Source organism: Struthio camelus, chromosome 19 (genome assembly GCF_040807025.1).
Source record: "Struthio camelus isolate bStrCam1 chromosome 19, bStrCam1.hap1, whole genome shotgun sequence".
Classification (NCBI taxonomy): Eukaryota; Metazoa; Chordata; class Aves; order Struthioniformes; family Struthionidae; genus Struthio; species Struthio camelus.
In genome coordinates this window covers 979,206-1,001,581 of record NC_090960.1, presented here as the reverse complement: position 1 = coordinate 1,001,581, position 22,376 = coordinate 979,206, and the positions used below count along the sequence as shown (strand labels likewise).

Below are 22,376 nucleotides of genomic sequence, written 5' to 3'. Positions count from 1 at the left end.
GGTCTCTCAGCGCCCGCCGCAGCCGGGCCGCGGGCCCGGGGGCGTCCCAGCGGGCCATGCCTCTCGCCCCCCGCAGCAGGCCCCCCCCGGCGGGGTAGGGGTGGGGGCGACCCGCCGGTGCCCAGCAGAGCCCTTCCCCGGGCCGCCTCGCTCCCTCCGGGGCAGCCAAGCGCGGAGCCCCGGGCACCTGGAGACGCTCCGCGGCGGCCGCAGCACGCACAGCCCCGCGGGGCGGCGCCAGCAGGTAACGGCGCCGAGGGCCGGAGCCGGGACAGGGCCGTGGCGGACCGGGAGCTCGTGGAGGGGGGGTCCCTCTTTGCCAGCCGCGCGCGCCTCTCGTCGACCCGGAAGCGGGGGCAGCCGCCGGGGCACCCCGGGTGACACCCGGATGGAGGCGCCCTCCCCTCCCGCCGCACCGGGGGCTGGGTGGGCGGGGCCGGCGGAGGCCCCGCCCCCGGCCGCGCCGCGCCGCGCCGCGCCGCACGGGGCTGAGCCGGGCGGCGGCAGGAGGCGGCGGCGGCGGCCCGGTGGGTGCCTGGCAGCGGGGGGGGGGGGGGCGGATCGGTGGCGGGCGGCGGGTCACGGGCCGGGCCGGCGGGGAGCAGCTCCCGGCCGCGCCGGTTGCTGTGCGCGCAGCTGCGGCAGCTTCCTCACCGGGCGCGTTTGCTCGGCCCCGGGGGCGGCGGCGGGTCCTGCCCCAGGCTCTGCTCGTGCAGCCGTTTCCTTATCCCGCTCCTCGTCTTGCCTCCCTTCCTGCTCCTTCCTGCGCCGCCCTTCCACCGGTGGATCCCCCCGGCGAGATCCGCGCCGCGCTCAGAGGAGCTCGGAGAAAGGCGGCGAGAAGCTGCCCGCTTTCCTGCGGAGGCCTGGAAAGCGGCGCGCTGCCGCTCCCGTTCCGGCAGGAAGCGAAATAGTTCTCAAACTTTATCCTCTGGCAGGTTGGCGGGGCTGCCTGCAGCTGGAGCATCCTCAGGAAACCGGTTTGGGTAGCCCTCTCCCGAACCCCTTGGTTTGCCGAATCCTGTTACGGGCTGAGACGCGAAGATGGATGATCTGGATCCCATTGGATGTACGGCCTTCGAGCCCTTCAGGGCAGGGATTGACTGTTGATATATTGCTCGCTGTGCTGCTGACGCTCAGTAAAATAGCTGCCCTTCTCCCTGTCCGAGGGCGGCCTGTCTCTTCTGTTCCCAGGCTGGTAGCTTGGCCTGCAACGGTATTATGTTCGCAGCAGCCGGTATGAATAGGAAGTAATAACAATGAAAGATCTTTTAAGAGAAAATAGAAACGTTAAGACCAGCTGTTGCCAGGATTTCTCAGTGTCGGGATCTGCTTGCTGCTTCTTTCGTAGGAGCTTCCTTTGAGTCTGTAAACGTAGGGTAGCTCTTTCTCCTTCTGGTGATAACTTGGCTAAAAACAGAGGAGTTTGTTAAAGCTGCATTTCTGATCCTGTATTGGACTTGCTGAATATCTCCAGTTTTATTCGCTCTGTCTCCCGGTGTTGTTGGCATAAAGCTAGAAAGCCAAATTAGGGTAAAGCAATGCTTTCTCTGTCCAGCAGGCAAGAAGGCAGAGCATGGACTGTTTTCTTTCCGTAATGAAAATGAGACTGTTTCAAACTGTCATAGGGTGGCAGGACCATGTGGTGTGATGTTAGTGGTATTAAGAAAAGACTTAGCAATGAGTTCACTAATATGGCAATCAAGCGAGGCTCCTGAGATCCTTTAGCTGCTAATATTTAGGGGTCTAATATTGGGAGAATTATCAGGCTGTGGCTGGAAGGCAATTTAAATAAAAAGCCATTAAAAAGTTAGCTATTGCACAAGCATTGCAGCTAAGTCATCTAGAATGATGTTTAATCTTGGTGCAGAGGGACATATTTCAGCAATAGTAATTTCTCATCATTAAGCATATGATGTAGTTTGAATTTTAGTGCTGAAGGAGTGGTAGGCTCTTTGTTTGCTTTTTTATGTCCGAGCAGGTGTGCCTGGGAGCAGCCAGCAGCAGGCTCTGATGATAGCATTTCCTTTCCCTTCTTATCTTTGAGTCACAAACTTGAGGTGTTTGGTCTGCTGTCCCCTTTTTGCCTTCTCAGCTGAGATGCATGTGAGTCCACTGAAGTGACTGGAATTTGAGTTGTCTGAGTGTCAGGATTTCAACCCTCGCTAGTGACAGCTGTTACTTTTTCCTTTAGCTCTGTACTCTGCATGCCATCACTGCACCACTGGGTCAAAAATAAAAGACTTTTTGGTGACCTACATAATTCTCCCCACAAAATGGGACGACTTCAGAATGGCTCCCTCTGGTAAAGTTTTTTCCTTGCTTTGGCTGGGCCATCTTAAATCGTTCCAACTAATAGCTAGTAGTTTTGAAAGCTTTTTTTTTTTTTTTAACGTAGAGGTATTGAAATACAAAGGGAAGGTCCTTACAAGCGCTCTCATGTATACATAGAGAAGTTTAGAACAGAGCCAGTGACTAATTGAGTTGCACAGAAAATCCTGTCAGAGGACTGGGAAGAAACCGAAAGTCCCGACTCGTGGGTTCCTGTGCTCTGCCTCTGCTCGCTGCCTTCCAGGGTACTGTAATGTGTGCTTTAGTTACAAGAAATGCAAAGTTAACATTTGCTTTTTCCAAGGGGAGGAGGAAACAGTAGCTTCTGCAGTATTTCTGAGATTTCTCCTGTGCAGTGACTCTGTGCTCATTTAATATATAAAATCAAATTCAAGTTAGCAAAGGTTTCCTCAATTAAGGGAAAAAAGGAAAAAAAAAAAAAAGCTGTTGGAATTTTCTTTGTTAAAGTGTTTCATGCTCAAACTTGGTGCTGATTTTGACACCTCTTGTATCTCCTTTGTGCCCAGACATGCTCTAGGTCTCATGTTCTGCTTCAAGAGCCCTGTAGTTCTTATTTTACTTGTAAGGCTGTTAAATTCTTGCACAGAAAATTAGCCCTTGCAGCCACAAGATCCACTGCCAGACGTGCAACTGCCCTGCAGTGTGGCTTGTAGGATGCAGCCCTGCCCTGAGCACAGGCTATCGTACACCTATATTGGCTAAACTTATTTGCAAAAGAAACCGTGTTGCCTTGCGTGTCTGTGAAGTGCTCTGGTGTCATTGTGCGCCCTGCACAAGCCATGAGTAATATGCTGGATCCTATGTCAGGCCCGTGCGGGAGCCCTGCATTTCCCTACTTGACCAGAACGCAGAAGGCTCGTGCAACCGGAGGCAGCAACATTTGGTCCAGCAGCGTCTTCCAAGGTGAGGGTGTAATCTGCCAAGCCAAACAGGATTTCGTTGTTTATCGGTTTGTGAGAAGGGGAAGGGCATTTGTAAAGGAGGCGAGCAGCCGGTGTTATTTGAGATGCTGCTGGCTGTGACTGGTCGGGCTCTTGTGAAGAGGGTATGGGATGATTTCAGGAGTTGGCTCCCTGGTGCATTTCTGAGATCTTGTGCCGCTGAGAAGTGCTGGCATTGGCTGGGAGAGCAGCCAGGGGCTGTGAGAACAGTCTCAGTAGCGCAGCAAAGATTTTTAGTGGCGGTTGATGTGTGGGAGAAGAAAATGTATGTGTGCTTAATAAATATTGGCACAGAGCAAGAGCTTATCAGCTAATTCAGTGCTTCAGCTTCTGGAAGGCAGGGTTGTTCCTGCCACATTGGAAAGAATCCCTTCAAATCAAGGGATAAATAGAAAATTAACATTAAAAAACATTTTTAATGGTATGAATGTATTGCTGACTTAGCTGTAGGACAGAGTTTCTGTCTACCTTCCCGAGTCAGTACAAGACAGGCAGCTATAGTATTTGCTTCTCCTCACAGCCCGGGCCCCATGCACTGTCCAAGCAGAGATTGTTTCATGTGTAGAAAACTGCTCAGAATGGAGCAACCCCTGGAGATTTGTTTTTTGACACTTGCTGATTGGTGTTGTATGAACTCCCATCTTTTCGGAAGGAAAGGCAGAATCATCAGCTGTGTTTCAGAGACTCGTGGAATTGTAGGATTAGACTAGGTGACCTTTGGATGTCCATTCCATTACCTGGTCCTAGCTAGGACCAAATACTTATGTAATTCCTTGTGGATATCTATTTGCGTAGCCTGCCTTTGAAACCCTCCAGTGATGGACGTGCATCTCTATCTGCTGCCCTTACTAGGAACAGCTCACCTGTGTTTCTGCAAGGAAGCATTCTCTGGCAAACAGCTGCCACCACCTTGATATTCTCTCCTTGCTCATGCAGGTTCTGTGTATTTAGAGTTCTGTTGAGATAGATGACATAATTAAAGGTCTGCATATTCAGGCTGGCTGGATAGCAATAGGGCACAGCTGAGTAGACTGTGCTGCCCACACAATGTTGTGATAGGTTAGCCTCCTCAGCTTCAGATATGCTGGAGATTCAGAGCCTCTGATGCTATACAGGTTGCTCCACGTCACTGCTTCAAGATCCCTCAATGTTGTGTGTTGAAATGGTGTTTTGTAACTTGGTGGTGGGAAGGAGGAATTGCAACAGAGTGCGCTCACTGTTCCCTGTTCTTGCAGGGTGCAATGAGGAGAAAAGTGACTTACTCTTTAAATAGAGTTGAGGCAAATGATTTTCTCCAAGATATGTACCAGCGTCTGTAGCAGTACTATATTCTTTGGAGATCTGTAAAAGAATGAGCATTCCTAGTTGTTAGTTCTTGGATAGGTGCTAATGGCTCTATTGGTATTTGTTTTTTAGGGCTGAGACATGAAGAAATGTATTGTACTTGGTGCTAGAAGGAGATGTGGGAGTGAGGGACTTGCAAAGTAATTCTCTTACTCTAAACGCTTACTGATCACAGTACATAGCAGGGTTGAGGCTTCTCTGTCGAGGTCTAGTGAAGACTGAAGTCCAAACACTGCATAGGCTGTGACTGTGGTGCATGCTGACAAATCAAGAAATTGATAGTTAAGCTAATAGTTTGTCCTTTTAATGAAGGCTCTGTCAACTACTTGGCAGTCTTATCTGCCATCTTCTGTATGTAAAAAGCTCTCAGAATCAGGACAACTATTTTCCTTCCATGCAGTTTTTACTCTGCTATTTGGGAACTGCTAATTTCTTTTTTCCAACTCTGTTCTCTCACTTCCTCATTTATCTGGAGAAATCTGTATTTAAAAAAATCAGAGCTATCCAGTATCTGTTTGTGCATGCTTTAGGCCCCTAAATATTTCTTGCATATAGTACCTCTGATGGTATAAGTCAGGGGGTGTTTGCTTTTCTTTTTGTTTCTGGATACCCCTGTTGTGTGCTCTGCAGCCCATGGTGTGAGACAGTTGTCATGAGTAACGCGCAGAATGGGTTTCTCCACCTGTTGTACCAGGACCTGGCACCACGGGAATATGTGGTGCGTGCTAGGTCAGAGTGGCCTGTTCGCTAGCCAGTAAGGCTGAGTAAATAAAAAGAAACAAAAGTAGATGTTTCCTCACCTCGTGTACTTTTGGCAGAACAGAAACTGTAGTGCCACTGATGTTCTGCCTCCCAGCTCGGGGAGGTAGCGCAGGTAGCCCCTGCTCTGCCTTGAATTATTTTGGGCTATCTGTGGAATTGCTGTGCAAGACCCACCTGCTGTTTCAGCACAGCAAGTGTTCCTCCTGATCCATCTGCTAAATAGTTTGTGGCTTAAACAACCCCTCTTGATTCACTGTAGAATGTCTCAGCAGCAGCCCTGCAGAAGAATACATTTCATTTGAGTACAAGACTTACTTGGTGGTTAGTTGGGGGATCATATTCCACAGTTAGCTGAAATTAGCTTTTGATACTGAAATATTTGCCTTGAGTTGGCATGCCATACTCTGTTATGAGATTGGCGTACTCTACTGATCGTGGCTCTCTTGCCACTTATCTCTGGAAAAGCCCTATTTAACCACCCCCTCTCAAAAAAAGGGGGGCGGGGGGACACCAGCAGGATTGTGCCAAAAATTAATAAGTGTGAGATTAAAAAGTTTTAATTTACGCTTTCTTGGAGATCAATGGTTACTGTACCTTGGATGAGGCTGCAGCCCCTCATTTAATATCATGGCCTTCCAGCAGTTGTTCTGTGCTGTAACTGAGGGAATCCTCCAGGATCCACTCTGACTTTCCTTGGCGTCCTCAGGACAGTGATACACTGGGCAGCTTTGCATCTCTCGAGTATTCTCTTACTGGGCAATTTTGAGCGACAAACATTACTTTCCTGTTTCTATCCCATGGTCGTTATTAAAATGTAGTTTTTTGCTACCTCCCTGTTTCCGTATTGCACAGAAAAAGATCATAGCATAAATGCTTAATTCTTGTTCTCTAGCACTTAGTGTGCTCTCTTCCTACTCAGTTTCCCGTTGTTGCTAGCGTTAGTGAAATTTGAACAGCGCAGCCAAGCTTAGGTGACCCCCCCGGCTGCTGCTAACACTACCATTCACTGAGACCTGTGGTGATAGACTCTGTCTAGTGTATCACTGGGCAAGTCTTTTTCTTCTGTAACTCGGCATCTTTAAAGCATGGATGGTGATGATACATAACCAAAGCATTTGGCGGTCCTTGCTTGAGTTGTAGGATTGGTGTTGCAGTTGGTTTTCCTTCTCAGGTAGTGGCGGGCATGTGCTTTGCAGTCATTATATTTGTTCTAACACGATTCTTACCTCCTTCTTGGCAGATCTTTTGAATTTGGCTCCTGATTAAAGTTGACAGATAATGGAAACACTTCCTTGGCAATGTCTCTGGGGCGACTCCTCCGACGTGCCTCTTCAAAAGCCTCTGACCTCCTGACCTTAAATCCTGGTGGTAGCAGCAGTTCGTCTTCCATACTTGATGGGGAGATTATCTACTCCAAGAACAATGTCTGTGTCCATCCTCCTGAGCTGCTGCAAGGCATCGGGGAGCATCACCCAGGTGATAGGCTGTTGCAGACACTGCTCACTTGCGCTTTTTCTGTCTCTTGGGGAGTGAGTTTGTATAAATCTTTGCATCTTGAGTCCTAAAGAAGGAAGAGGTGCCAGTGGGGAACAGGGCAAGGCAGTCTTATGAGGAACTGAGGAGAGCCATCCACAAGCAAATCCGTCAGCTCTTTTTTTAAATAGGAAAATTGATGAAATGCCTCCTTTCTCTTCTGGCCTAGGAGGGATTTACCTGTTTTAGTGAGTCCTTTTTTGTTGACAGAAGATGGACAAAGTTGTCGTTTGAGGATAGTAACTTCTGCTCCTTTTTCAAATATGTATATTCTTCAGAGAAGCCAAGTATCATCATATAACTGTCATTGCTAGAGTGGCCTCAACAACCATTGGTAAAGGGAGAACAAAGGAAACCTTATTGTGGCTGCATGCGCTGGAGTAAATGAAGATAAATGCTGCCCTTCATTCTCATCTGTTACTATATTCTTTCATCTTTTCATCAAAGAGAGTAGTGGCTACTGACTTAACTTCACAAAATTAATTATTCTGTGAACATTGACCCACCCTCCCCTTTTTCATGTGTGTGACCGTTTTTTCTTGGCTTTCCATGAGAATTCTAGCCCTTTAGCTATGCTAGGGTAAATATTCTTGAGAAACAAATGTTTAGTTGGCACTTGAAATTGTTGAACTAACAAACAGTGAAAGTTTTTCATGTGGTGATGTATTTCGTAATTTACTCTTGATTAGTAATCCATCCAGGAAGTTGAAATAATTGCATGCGATTTGTGTGTCCACTTAGGACAGAAGGAATTTAGTCTGTTCAAAAACCATATGCAGACTTGAAATTGTAAATACTGAATAAAGTTGAGAACTCCACAATTTATTTGGCAGTTTTCTCTACTGGTAAACAGAAAGTTTGTTTTCCCATGGGTAACGGTGGTAAAGGGGGGAGGATGGGGAAAGGCAAGTTTCTGGCTAATGCAGTTTCCTAAGAAAAAAAGCTATCATAACTAGTTGATCCTTTGCTCTCTTGAAGGCTATCTGTGCTTGCACATGGAGAAAGATGAGCTACTTGGTACCACGCTTATCCTTGCCTGGGTCCCAAACTCTCGCATTCAGAGGCAGGATGAAGAAGCCCTGCGCTATATTACTCCTGAGAGCTCCCCTGTCCGTAAAGCTCCCCGCAAGCGTGGCCGGCACACTCAGGGTTTCGGCATTGTCCGGCAGGCTTCCCCCACCGAGCAGAAAGGAGCAGTGATCCTGAAGGAAGAAGACATCTTGGCTGTGTCACAGCTTGTGAAAGATGTGGCTTATATCAGCTCCCCTTCTTCAGAAGGGGAAAAGCTCTTCCAGGGTTGCCCAGCAGCAGACAGCACCCACCATTCCCCACAGCCTGCCCACAGCGACTCAGGAATCTTATCGACAATCAGTTCTCAGGATGAGCAGAACAGGTCGGAGCTGTCAGTGGAAGGGCTGGAGGAAGGTCCGGACTGCAGGCCGGAGCAGGGGGAGGACGAAGGCTCCTTGGAGCTGTCTGCTGATGATGTGAGCAGGGACAGTACTTTTGACTCTGATTCTGATGCCTTCTCTTCCCCCTTCTGCCTCTCTCCCATTAGTGAAGCCCTTGGGAAAAGCAGTAGTTCTGTGTTTCTGGATAATGAAAGCAGGTGAGTTCGTCCGTTTTACCAGTTTCTGGGTGAATGGCTGGGGTGCAGGTTGCTGGGCTTGGAGATTCTGAAGGAAATTCAGAAGCTTCACAGTGGTGTTGAGTTAAAAAAGAACCTGTTTTGCTTCAGGTTTATTTTAGTTCCTCCTCTACTGTAACATCTGTAAAATTTTCAGGAAATTGCTTGTCAGCTAGTCCTGCTTCTGCTCACTGAACCCTTGTGCCGTCCATCGTTCAGCGCTGTGTATGTACGGGCCTGTCGGATGAACTGTCTTGAGCCCTGGAAGAGCAGCATTACTATATTAGAAAGGTGCTTTGTCAGTCTAATTAATTCTGCTGAGGAAATGCAGTACTTGCTTCTTGTGGAGAGCCACGTTTAGGTGTCTGCCTTCCCATAGCAGCAGCTCTGGTATTGAGCTTTGGGTATCTCTGTAAGGCACTGTGCTGATGTGAAGTCTGCGAGTCGTTTAGGTGGTGTTTACACATGTTCCACTTAGGTATCTAAACATTAATTCTAATGTGTCTGATCTGGATATTTTAGTCAATACAAGTATATCTAAATGTCAACACTTCTCATTGGCACCTGCAGTAAACTCCATGTGGGGGAAAGAGGGCACCTCGGCAAAGGAATGATGAATAGTAGTATACCTGTATCACTTACTGTGTTAATATGCAATGTTTATGGCTTTCTGGTCTGCGTTTTGTGCAGTATATCGCTCGTTGCTATCTTGGGAGAAGGTGGATGCGCTGCATTCGTGAAGCACCATAGGGCTGATTTTAAGGATATTGCTGAACTTTCAAACTGTGCTTGAAATTAGGAAAAACAAGTTCTTTGTGTGTGTAAGTAATATACAGACCACGTTAAGATGTGACATTTGAAGATATGTTGTTGCTTTTCTTTATGGGCTAATCTCAAACCCAGAGAATGGCAATAAGGACAAGGTTTTTATAAAGGAAGTATTGTAATTGATTCAACTCTTTCTGGATATCATAAAACATTTAAGAAGTGCAGTGATCTGAGGAATTTGTATCTGCATTGCATTTGATGTGTGTCCTAGCAGTAAGTTTATAATTAACTGCAAGCCTCCAGAATTTTCTGGGATGAAGCATTGCAGCGGCTCAGTGGGAAGCGGTTTCGGCAGAGCCTCGGAGGAGCTGGCGCGGCATGTCCCAGCCTGCCGCAGCTCCCTCCTCTGGCTACAGAATTGCATTGCAAAGTGCCCAGAATGGGTCTTCATTTTCCAAATTGCATTAAACAACATCTGTTTGAAAGTGTTTCTTTTAGCTCTCTAAATATGATGCCTGACACTCTCTTTTTGACAACAGATAGAAATGTGGAAGACTTCTGAAACTACATAATGTCATTAAACATATGTTGAAAAAGATGTGCAGAGAAGTTCTTGAATGATTAAATATCAGTTCTAGTAACAGACTTTATTTTATCTTCCATTCTTGGATACTGGTTAACTCTGCCAGTGAAATAGATTGTGATTTCACTTCTGTTGGTTTCTAGGTTTTTCCCATTCAGCTTGTGTTCTAGCATTAGGCTGCTCTTTTGGGGTTGAACCTTTAGTTGCACGTGCTTTGAGAGAAGGCCATGTCGGTTTAGAAATATCTTGGCAAAAGATATGAGCAAAAAACTCACCACCATCACCAAAGCCTCAGTTTGTTTGAAGATGTATGAAAACTTTTTCCTTGAAGCAGCACTGACAGTCTGAGCGTGTTTGACCTGTCTCTGTCACTCTGAAGCGAGTGAAGGTTTTTTTTTGAGTAAATTTATTTGCAGCCCGACTTTTAATAAGTGGTCACCAATCAGGATAATGTTTTGAATAAACTGTGAGAAAGTAGTATTTATTTTCATTATATTTTTAGTGATGATATCTCTGTTCTTACAGTCAGGTAACTGTTGCAAAGAATTATATTGCAGGGCTGTCATAGTGCATCTTCAGTCCGGGTTGACCTATAATATAGAGAACAGTTGTTACCTTTGTAAGTAAAGTACAATTAAAATGTTTCTATGAACATTTCTGACTTCCAGAATAAGTGTTTTTTTGTTTAAGGAAAAATATTCCTCCCTTTCGGTGTAGGGGGGGGAAGTTGTGGCCTCATCTGTGGCCCGATTCATCCACACACACTGAATAAGGGATCATTATCTTCGCTTTAGTGGTTAGAAACAGGAGTAGTGAGGGACATGTTCAGAATAATTTCCTAACTCTGCTGAAGAGCAGGGGATTGAGCTCATCTTGCAGAAATCCCAGTCCTGGGCCTCAGCTGCAAGGCCATACGCGTGTGTTTGCCAAAGGGTGCAGTAGTGTTAGAGAGCTTTTGAACCTGACAGCGTGCCTGATGAGAGATGCTCCGCAAGGAGGGGAGCTAGCGAAGGGCTGTGCCAGCGGAGTAAGCGGGGGCTTAGCAAACGGGCAAGAATCTGTGTGCTTTGCAACACTTAGGCTCTAAGCTGTTAGTAGCGTCAAGTAAGAAAGAAAATGCAGTATACTGCATCGTTCGTACCTTGCCTATGAATTAATGCAGCGTTTCCTTGTTGAGTTTCTTAGTCGAGCTCGGGCGAGCCCTCTGCCGGCTTTCCTCAGATGCTGCTCAGTCACACCACTTCCAGAAGTGCGGTGGCTGGCTTTTCGAATACGCTGCCAATGGTCATGGTAGACTTTTTTTTTTTTTTTTTAACTCCTCCAGCACCAATCTGGAAGCCTCTTACAGCATATACAGCACTCATAATTTGCAGCAGATTAATAAAACAGACCTTTCATTGTTTGGGACTTCAGCCTTGAAAGGCTTTTGTCCAGTGTGTCCATTTCTTATGCCAATTTATTCTTCACCCCAGAACCCTGATATCTGCAGGAACTGCACGCTCCTTACAAGCTCTTTGAGAGATTTTTTCATAGGACATTTTGCAAAAGTTCAGTCAGAAAGCATTCTCTTATTTTCTGCATGCACCCTAATTTTGTAGGGGTGGATGCTGTTTCAAAGTCACTACTAGCATGAAAACAGCTTCCACGTTTCTTAAGGGTTCCCCCCCCCCCCCCCCCCCCCCGCTGGCTGCTTCCCATCTGAGCCAGAATTGGAGTGTGAACAAAGTTTACGCTGCTGGCAGATTGTTTCAACTCTTTTCCTCCCTACCCCCCAGTCACTACCTCCTCCCGCCAAAGAGGAACGAATGTTTCTGGTTATTTCCCTCAGCACTGGAGAGCTGTTATAAAGAGAACTCTGCTTTTCCCTGTGATTTTTTTCAAAAGCTGAAGCAATACATTTCATGGGTGTTTCAATGCAGTCATCCTTCTTTCCCTGCAATTAGATATTGTCAGAAATGGAAAAATGTGACATTGTGGAAGAATTAAGAGGGAAGAATTAGGAAGCACATTCAGCCTTGGATCAGATGAGATCAGGATGGCCAACCTATGTGGCTCGGCAGGCTGCGCACCAAAATAGCCATGTGGCCAAGAGTCACGAATCACGTGCTCTTGGAGCATCCCTTTGAGAAGGTGGCCTGGTGAGTAGAAGGTAACCCACAAAAACATACCAGTATGTGCAGAATAAGGACAGGGAGGAAGAAGGGAGATAGGCTTGGAAGCATTTGAATTGCACGGTGAGTCATTTAAATCAACAACTAGCCTTTTAGAGCATGTGGAAATAAAAACGTATCCATTGGGTTTTTTTGTTTTTTTTTCTTTTCCCTCTCTGCTTCTCAGTTTGAAAGGCTGCCAGGGATCCCATGCAGCAATTGATGCTTTCTTCCCGCTTACACAATTCCTTAGGCTAAGAGCTAGGGGAGTGTCAGATCACCAGCGTACCCATTACACGTTCTTGGTTCTCTTCTTAGTGGAGCCTGGCGCTTCTGTACAGTACGTTCTTCTCCTGTGGAAAGGTGGCTTTGCCCTCTGGGTTTTGTGTTCTTGTTAACTTTGGGGGCCACTTGCTGCTTATAGCACCGTAGTTCCTTGTTCTGAGTCCCGTAGGGAGGTAGCTAGCATGGGAAATACCTGTATTAATAGCAGTTTTATCACTGACTGCATATCTATAGGGAAGTGGTAGTACTGGGAATAAAATTGTTTCATTCTCTTCTTTTTCTCCCTTGTGGCTGTTGGTTGTTGCTGGGTTGTGTGTCAGGAAGCATTTGCCTTGTGGGTTGAAGAGCACTAATTCAGGACAACTGTATTCTGTACCCAGCTTTGGTGTGTTGTGGCCTTGCTAAATTACTCAGCTTCCATTTTCCCCATCAGTAAAGTGAAACTAATAGCATTTTGCTACATGCTGGAGACCCAATAGTGTTTGACATCAATATAATGTCTTTCAACCACTGCTTCTAAAGTTATTTTAACTGACCATGACATCAGATCTATACCAATGGGTTGCTGAAGCACTTAGTGCTCTGTAAGTAGGATTTGTGTGTGTGCGCGTGTGTGCGTGCCCTGCCCCAGTGATCCCTGGCTAACAGGAGTTTTCTCTAACAATGGATAGTAGAGCTGCTAAAGGCTTTACTTTAGTACTAAACTGCAACTGCTGTTACCTGACTAGACCGTACGAAAATGCTGAAGAGAACGCATGCTGGCATCAGCTCCTTCACTGATTTGAGGTTGGGATGTTGGCTAGTACAGTCACAATTTGAACTGAGAAGCCGCTGTGGTGGAGTTGTACAAGTGGAACTCAGGGCAACATCTGGCCTGCGGTCGGGGCTCTGCAAACAATCCCGCAGATGATGCATGCGCTGGAATATACTCCAGCTCGTGTTCCCACGACACGTGCTTTAAAGGGCAAGCAAAAATAAATAGCAATGTGATTAATGTGGTCACTGGTATCAATAGATCTGCCCCTGAAGCAAACATCTTTCATAAGAAGGTGATAATTTTAGCAGTCAATAATAAAAATAATGAAGCATTTTTATAATGGGAGAGCTAAACTATAGTACAGTTCTCACGCTCCTAAACTGACATGAATTCATGCAACAGCTTTTCTAGACAGTCTAGATAAAGCACACAACACAAGAAGAAACTCTGGAGTCTCGCGTGATGCAATTTCTACAGATTTGTTGCGCATCCTGTTGTTAAGCCTCTTCCTAGGGAGCTAATCAATAAATTACCTTCTCACGAGGGAGCGGAGGTGCAGAGTTACGGAGGGTGGCAGCAGCTGCAGGAGCGAGTGGTAACAGAGTGTACGGTGTTGCATCATGTTGTTTTGGCAGCTCACCTGAAAGGCTTATTGCTGTTCAGACCTCTGCAGAATAAACAGGAGGCAAAATTACTGGGGAAATGAGCTGAAATTAGTGTGAACTAGCAGGAGCTCTGGAGTCATCAAGAGGTTGGGAATTCATTGCTGTTGTAACAGGAGTGATTATTTTCTCAGAACCAAGGGAATCGGTCATTGGATTCAAACCCTCCTGTAACTTCTTGCAGCATCTTGCATCGTGCTATCTCGCTGTCTAGCGTTCCAGCCTTGGGGATGAGTGCGTGTAGCGCCATGCTTCTCTGGTTCAGGCTTTAATTTCTGAGGACCTTGTCCGAATTAGTGTAATTCATGATGTAAAATAATGAAGCACCTAATTCCATTTTTACCCAAGTAATGCCTAGCAAAAATATCCCCAAATTCTTCTCTGTTAAAAGGATGGTACTTTTTCCTTGAGTTATAGGGCAAGGTAGTAAACTTCATATAAGGAGCTACTTTCTGGTGTTCTGTACTGAGCCAGGTACTGGGAAGAGGAACTTGTCTTAGCTGTTGCTGTTTGCTTGCTGTATAATCAATTGAAGTTGTTAATCAATTAAAGTTGCTACAGGCAGCAAAACCGAGGAGGTTGGACAGATCCAAGAGATTGCAGAGGCATAAGGATCTATCTTGTTTTATATAAATATTTGAACAGCAAGAACATTAATTACAGCAGGTTTGTTTTTCTCCTCCTTTGGTTTGCTGCCAGTTTTCTGTGGAAGAAAATAGTGACAGCTAACTTGGGATCAGGAATTACAGCTAGAGGGATGCTGAAGCATCCCCTTATTTGGGATTTTAATTGAGGAGTACCCAGTGAGAGCAGGTGACTCCTCAGAAAGAGGTCCCGTGACCAGGCAAACAGCCTTGCGAGGGGAGCAGCGGAGGGGCAGGATCGGCGTGTTTGGCATCGCCTCCCAAAGGCTTCGGGCGGTGCCGTTTGGCGCGCGGGGAAGAGGCCCCGTGCCCGCCGGCGAGGCGCTCCGCCGGCCGCCGCCGCGGGGGCAGCGCGGGCAGCGGGGCCGGCTGCGCGCGGGGCCGCGCCGCGGCCGCCAGGGGGCGGGCGCCGCTCAGCGCCGCGGCCGCGCTGGGCTGCGCTGCGCCGCGCTGCGCGCTCCGCGGCCGGGCGCCCCCGGGTGCCCCGTGCCCGCTCTCCTGCCCGGCGGAGAAACTGCCAATTAGGCTGAGGAGCGCTGCGCGGACAATAGCTTTTTCCCTGTTTGGCCGCTAATTATTCTCTCCGCAGTGCATCTGAAATGTTAATTCATAATGTCTGTCTTCTAAAGGCCACCCATAGTCTCCATGTTACAAGTGCTTTCTCCGCATGTTTGGCGTATTCTAGAAGTGAGAATAAATTAGGAAGCTTTTCTGTTCCTGCTCTGTGCCAGCCTCTTAGGCAAAATAACCTTTTCCCAGGATCAAAAGAGTTGTTGGATTCCTGGGGGGTATCTGAACAGATTCAGAGAGAGATGGGGTTTGGGGTTTTTTTTATTTTATTTTCTTTTTGACGCCAGTCTATTAATAGGGTCCATTTCTAAGAAATACTTTATAGAGTGTCAGTGGTGTGATTAATAATTTACTGTTTTAGTTGAGAAAACTTAGAGCCCATCTCCCCACGGCTCCTCTACTGGTTTAGTAAAGCTGTTTTAGAAAACATTTTGATTGACGATATAAGTACAAACTTGTATGTCTGGGTGACAGCCTAAGTGCAATCAAACTAAGGGATGGTAACACTGTAATAGAATCCCTATTTTCTATAATTATAATGAAACCAAATTTTTAATAGAAAAATACTTTACACCATGTGTTTGTCCTAGAGAGAGAGAGGGGGAAAAAAGAAATTTCTGAGGAAGCATGGATTTTTCCTCTTCCCAAATAGGCATTAGTGCACATGGGATTTTAGGTCTTGGAAGACTGTGGTTTAGCTGCAAGGGCAGATAAATCTGATAGGCAGGAGCAGAGCAAAAGACAACAGTGACCGTTTTCTCTAGGAGGCTTTGCAATCAAGTGCCTTTTCCCAGGATATTCTTACATTATTTCTGTTACTTATTTATATTATCGTAACACCCAGAAACCCTAATTGAGACTGGAGAAAAATTATGCTGGCGGGTATCCATAGCTTTGTGAGGGAAGAATTGCTTTAACTGGATCAAAATAAAAGAGCATGTCCCCTCTAAAAGTACAACAGCAGTATATGCAAATAAATCTGCATAGTCTCTGTCTTCTTGGCTCAGTCCTTGCAATTATAACAGCATTAAGCATTTACAATAACTCTGAAACATGCTTTTAGTCAGCTCTCCTTTTTCCTCTCCCTTTTCTGCTACTTGAAGAAAGCTCTCCCCTTGGGAAATCCTCATTGTATTGTGGAAACAGTGAAATTCTCTCTGGGTGGTGTTGGCTGTGCTAATACTGGGTCAGCAGCAGCGTAGAGTCCAGGGAGTTGGTTAACTTTGTCAGTCAGTAAAAAGTCCCCCTGAAATTCCCAATTCATTGCTTGGAGCCAAGAATATAAGAACAAAGGTAATCTTCAGGGCTTTCAAGGGACCGGGGTTTTGAAGGCTTGATTGTAATTAGCATAATTAGTGTAGAATTTTATTTTTGCATGGATAGAACTGAAAGAAAAAAGCAAAATAATCCATTGATTTTTAAAATAAAATAAACACTGTTAAGAAAGGTCCCCTTCTGTAGTCTGGAATGGGCTGAAAAGCAAACATTCTTTTTTGGGCTTTGCTGAGAAATCACTTTTTCCATCTAAGGAATTTTTTTAAGTGTTGCATTTCGATTGATTTATTAATGAGCTAAAGCCTAGGCATGAGGTGCCCCTTCTCTGTATGGATTGTAAAAATCTGCCATTCAGCTTTTGAAATATTTTCCTTCCTTAAAACGAGAGTAACATTTGCATCACTGAACAGCATATGCGCAGCTCTAAATGATTTGTTGTGTTTGGCGTCTCAGGAGCTACATGTATTTTATTTATAAGCATCAAACTGCTAATTCTGCCCTTGCTACCTAACTATAACAAAAACTCATAGAGTAAAACCTTGCCTGAGTTTTACCTAAGTAGTCTACACCTGTCTGGAAGTCTAATCTGTTAAAAAAAGATTACTTGTCTTTTAAGTGAATGTGTATGTATAGTACATTCCAGACTTTGATTGGATAAAAGATATTAAAGCACACATTAATTCACTACAAACATCTGATTTTTTTTCTTTCCCATTTACATTCAAAATAATTAACTCAAGAATTCTTAGTTTATTTTGCTTTCCTTTTAGTTTAATTTATAGCAGTTAGGGGGGACCCTTTGGAGGTGAGCGTGGCTGTTTTTATAATGCCCCCTATTGCTGGCTAAAATCACTCTGCTTCCCTTCAGGCCACAAGGACTTCGAGGAATGAATTAGGAGGCAACAAAGCCTCCAGTGTAGTGAGGCTTCTCACTCAACTGTGCTTCTCCCCTGTTGCGCTGGGACAGGAAAGGAGCACCCCAGCACCGCCGCAGAGGTGGGTCGTCCTGCAGGGCAGATTGCTCGGCCTCACAGATTTGCTTTTATTCAAACAGATTTGGGATGATAAACCAGTGCCGTAAATAAGCTCTGCGTGTTACAGCCGCACATCTGAGCTAGGTGATTCTGTGTGTTCTAAAAAGACAAAATTAGGGTACTGTAAAAGCAGACTGCGGTATCCTCATAAAACACAACAAATTGTCTTGATCTTTATTTCTCAAGGACAAACCAATTATGCCTATCAAAAGGCAAAGCTGCATAATCGGGTTTCCTCGAGTCCCTCGTTTCAACGTGTTAAAATGTGTTATTTGTCAGGCTTGTGTTCACAGAGTTGATGTTAATACCGAGCCCTGTCCGTGACCGTGAACTTACTGCTACAGTCCAAGGTCAGTAGGACGAATGTGAAAGTTGCTGCTCTCCCCGCAGCGTGTGCCGATTAGGTGACCGACATTTATACAATTGGTAACCACAAACCTTTTCTAGTTCTTTTCCTGTGGGGAGGAGGGACAGAGTCCAATGCTGCTGAGATATAAACAGCTTCTGCTCTGCATGTTGTTAATGATACTAACAAGAAGAAGAATAACTAACAGTAATACGTTGACTTTCAGAAGTGCTCTTATATCTTCCTGGTGTTGAGCATGAAAGGATAAAATTATTTTTCATAACCTTTTATTTTCCCTTTACGGCAAGCTAAGCAAAGCAAGTTTGTCAGTAGCAGAGTGCTCCTAATTTGGTCTCCAGTGACCTCTGCAGCTGTGATTGGCAGTCTGTTGTCAGGAAGGAACTTGTGCCTGTAAGATAGAAATGAGCAGAACAAATGCCGTAGGACAGCTTCAGTTCCCTTGAGGACACAGGCTAAAAAAGGTGAAAGAAGTGCAATTACAGGAGGTTTTCAGCACAGAAAGTTAATTAGCTACTAAATAGCATTTAGTGCAGTTCAACGTGGGGAAATTTATGTTTTGAAAGCAAACAGATCAATGGAAAGCCTGTGGAACGGGCTTTCGGAAAGTCCATGTTGACATTCATGTACTTTGTACTGTAACGTCCTATGCAGTTTTTCATGGGTTCCCTTTTTAAACAGGAAGAGTTGCTGGATTTGTTTCCACGTGTGTTTGCAGATGTATAGATATACTTCCACATGAGCATGTTTTGACATTCAGGAAATTCTGGTTAGCCTTTCATCCAAATTGAGAGAGCGTCTAAATCCCTTTTTTTCCTCTTCACAGAGGTCAGCGTAAATTGATTCTGCATGGGTTCTTTGAGGCAAAGGAAATTCAAATTCCAGATATTTTCAGCCAAAGGGTGAATTTAGCACAATTCTTAACCTAGTTACTCTTCTGTGCTAATCAGATGCGAGTAGCTTGTGCGACTGCAGCATTTCACTATCAGCTCGTAGCTCTGTGTGGTCACGCTTTTCTGGAAATGCCAGCCATTCTTTGTGTGTCCTTCTAGTCCTTCTCTGCAGCATTATCTGGAACAGGCAGAAATATTTTGATAAAATATTTCATCTCAAATTACTAATCTGTTTTCTTTTGCACTTCTTTCATACGTAACTGAAATCAGCGCGTTTCACAGTTCGTTGTATGTGTATCTTGTAAAGGAAACATTTTTATAAGAACGATAGGTTTGGGTTCCAGCTATCTGATGGCACTTCCCTTTGTCCAGACAGTTACTATACTCAATTTTTAGGCGTTTCAGGATAGCTTTGAACTTTTATTGATAGATTGTTTATTTGCAGCTGTTATAGGCATTTTAGGCAGCTGATGCTGCCATGAGCTCTTTCACCTTACTGGAAAGAAGAGGAACCTGGAAGGTCAGTGCCTGTGGGGAAGAGTGGAGAAATAGAGAAATGCTAACCCTCGGGGAGGAAAAGGGGCATGTAATTCCCATTACATGGATGCTCATACATTATGATGATACTTTTTGTCTGTAAACGATGCTTCACAAGCCATCATGCAGGAATCGACTGGGCTATGAGGAAAGCTGTTATTACAGAAGGCATGCTTTAGCGCAGCGGTGATGGAGAGCCAACTGATGAGGGTCTGGCTCTTGCAAGAGACTGTATCAGGTGGTGCACACTGACAGCTTAGGTAACTGCCACATCATTGCTGTAATCTTCAGCCCCTTTTCCTCTTGTAATTACATTTGTCACATCATGTTATTAAACCAGTTGTTGGATCTTTGTTGCTGAAAAAGTCTTCCCAAGTAACGGGTGCAGGTCTCTGCCCTGGTTCTATAACACAAATAATAACCAGGTTTTATATCTCTTTATGCGGTAGATGTCCAAATGCTTTGACTGAACAGTAAGTCACTAAGTATGTGCAGTATTACCACACAAGGAAAGTATCACTTGTAGTGTGTGGCTGAAGTTCTCAGATTTGGAGTATGAGAAATTTGTGGTATTGTGGGAGGAGGGGGGGGAGTTGCCTTATATAAGTATTTTCTTTCTGAGGGGGCTACAAAACTTCATGGAATGTAGATATCGTTGATTGCTATAATTAATTGCTGAATGGAGAAAATGCATCACCAACTGACCTTGCTCACTAGCAAGAATGAGATGCATTTTGAGACAAAAGAGTAATGAGACTTAAGTAAGGAGAAGAGGCTTAAGTGGAATCATGAATACGTCCGTGGGTTTCCTGCCTCAGGTTTTGCTAATATCCCTTAATTTTTTTTCCCTTACTCCTTTTGTTCCCATGGATATTACAGTGGGGTTCTCTTTTTGCTGGAAAGTGTTGCATACTGGTGGGCACTCTATTTTCCCTGGATCCCACAAGCTAAAGTTTCTCTGGAATGTTCCTCCAGCAATTTTTCTTATAGTTCTTGATTTCTTTTCTCTTGCAGGATGCTTTGATATAAGTCCCTCTTCTAGCAGATGTAATAATCTGACTTTGATAAATAATAAATTGAAGAATTCCTTCCTTCTGTGTCTTTTGTGTACATAGTTAGAGAAATCCCCAAAACACACAAAATTAACATTGATCATGCTTCCTATGTGTCACTACTTAAGTACAGAATGATCTGAAGATTATAATTATTTTAAAAAGTAATCCAACAATTTAGAGAAATTTCAAGTGTTTTTGTCAACAAATATATACAGGAAAAAGTAATTTTAAACATGGTGAGTTTTTTTTCTTGATTACCACAGTGACTGAACATGCAAAATATATAAAGTGATATTCTCTCTGCATTTATAGACCTCTGTGAAGGAGATGCTGTGTACAGATCTCTTTCAGACTTCATATTCTACATGAATAAAAACACTGGAATTTCCCTGACTCGCGCTCTCCAAGGCTCCGTGCTTGAACTTGCTAGCTTTTTGCTGTCCAGAAGGGGTAAATCCACTGGCACGTTTTGCGTCAGATTGCTTCCGTGTATGTTGGATGCATGTACAAGCTTGTAACTAGTGGCTAAATGTGAACTGGAAACATTTGTCTTGAAGAAACGGTTCCAGAAAATATGGTGTTGCGGTCCCTTTGTGACTAGGTTCTCCAGTGTCTAAGTTTATGGCAGCTATTTGTGTATCTGCAGCAGATTTTGGTTATATGATATAAGTAAGCGCGGCTGTCAATATCATTCTGTGGTTAGGAGGTCCACTATTCCTCTATATCAAAGCAAGTATGCCCAGTACTGATAGCAAATATCGTTTCTTGGCAGTCACGCGTTTACCACTGATCTTTTGATGTGATGAACTTGAACAATGGCACGTTTGCCTCTGTGACAATGGAGCTGTGTGACAATAATCCCCACAGTGAACCGGTTTTCCATCTTCTTGTCTTATTGACCAGTTTGTCTTTGCAAGAGTTTTAGAAAATTGGTTGACTCTGCTTAGTCTTTAAGCTGGTTTGAGTCATCTCTTCCAGGAAAATCCTGTGTAACCAGCTGTGGCTGTTACTAAGTGTTGCTTCATAAATACCAGCTGCCGATTGCAGGCAGTCCCGCACAAGTGTCTTGTACCAGGACTCCTATTACTTTTGGCCTTAACATAAGATAACAAGTGTTTTAGGCAAGTGTTACGCTTTGCAGCTTTATCAGAAAATAACACTTGATTTTTCACAAAGCCCAGTACTATTTTTGTAGAGAAGTTCACAAAGTGTAGGTGATGATATACAGCTGCGCTTGTAAGACTGGAAGCGTCCCGGTGTCTAACCTAGAAAAACTGCTATCGTTCTTTGAATGAAATTGCCTCTGTCGTTGAAGACGTGATTCCTGCTCACGTGGTGATATGGCCGTGTCAGTTCTGAGACCACAACCTCAGAATGGCTTGAATGTAATTTTTGCTTTGATGCTTTCTTTCAGAAAAAATGGAGCAGCAGAACTTCTTGAGCAGAGTAGCGAAGCCTGCTCTTTTAGTAGAATGGATAACAGACTTCGTCTCATCTACATAATGCTGCAGAACTGGAGAAGGGGGTTTGGGGATTTATTTCCCATGCGTGTGGGCACTAAGGTTTTGAGTCATAGATTTGAACTAGGCTGCTCACAGGCGCTCAGTTAAAAATTTAACCCGCGGCTAACTGGGATGTCCGGAGACCTGTCCATTGGAATGCAATGACCTGAACCATTGGTAGATGCTGCGAATAAGGCTCGTCCCTGTTGAAGAGGCGCTGTAGCCAGGCTCGGAAAGCATACTGATGTGGTGTGCTGCAGATGCATGCTGAGTGTGTGATTTTCAGCGTTCAGTGCCTACATTGTTAGATAAGCGGATTAGAAAACATTGCATAAAGTGGCATTGCAGGGGGCTGTCTTTATACCTGCTACTTGCCTTGTTTTGCAAACCCTGATTTCACAGCGGAACCCATTCAGAGCTTGCGCTAAGATTGTTCACATGTATTGGCCTTTTTAAGAATCAAGGGGTCACAGTTTCAGATTCACTTAATTCTCAGAGCAGTGATATTTTCCTTTTGGGATCAAGGCTGGTTGCAGGCATATGGGTTTTCTAATCTAAACTCAGTTACTCTTAGAGATGAATATCTGGGGCACAGTGAGCTCCTACCTTATTGGAAAACAGTTGGGTTCACTTTCTCTACTTGGTGGTGGGTTCAAGAGCTCATGTATAGTTTCCCACTCCTTAACTCTCCAAAGTTTCAAGTTTGCAAGCAGAAACCATTTGTCTGAAGTTTACACA

General features: G+C 44.9%; 1 protein-coding gene across 10 annotated transcripts in view; it reads left to right on the top strand.

Moving 5' to 3' along the window:
• Positions 1-22,376, top strand: part of TBC1D16 (TBC1 domain family member 16) — a 49,623-nt gene that overhangs the window by 15,179 nt on the left and 12,068 nt on the right. Inside the window, exons 1-4 of one of the 10 annotated variants that reach the window (XM_068913663.1) lie at positions 139-244; positions 939-1,069; positions 6,640-6,875; positions 7,911-8,541. In XM_068913663.1, the coding sequence (XP_068769764.1) occupies positions 6,698-6,875; positions 7,911-8,541 (809 nt within the window). In that variant the 5' untranslated portion in view covers positions 139-244; positions 939-1,069; positions 6,640-6,697. Of the gene's footprint in view, positions 1-91; positions 245-450; positions 528-938; positions 1,238-3,127; positions 3,256-6,639; positions 6,876-7,910; positions 8,542-22,376 lie in introns of those variants that run through there. The other 9 variants (XM_068913656.1, XM_068913657.1, XM_068913661.1 and 6 more) reach the window with 9 other exon arrangements.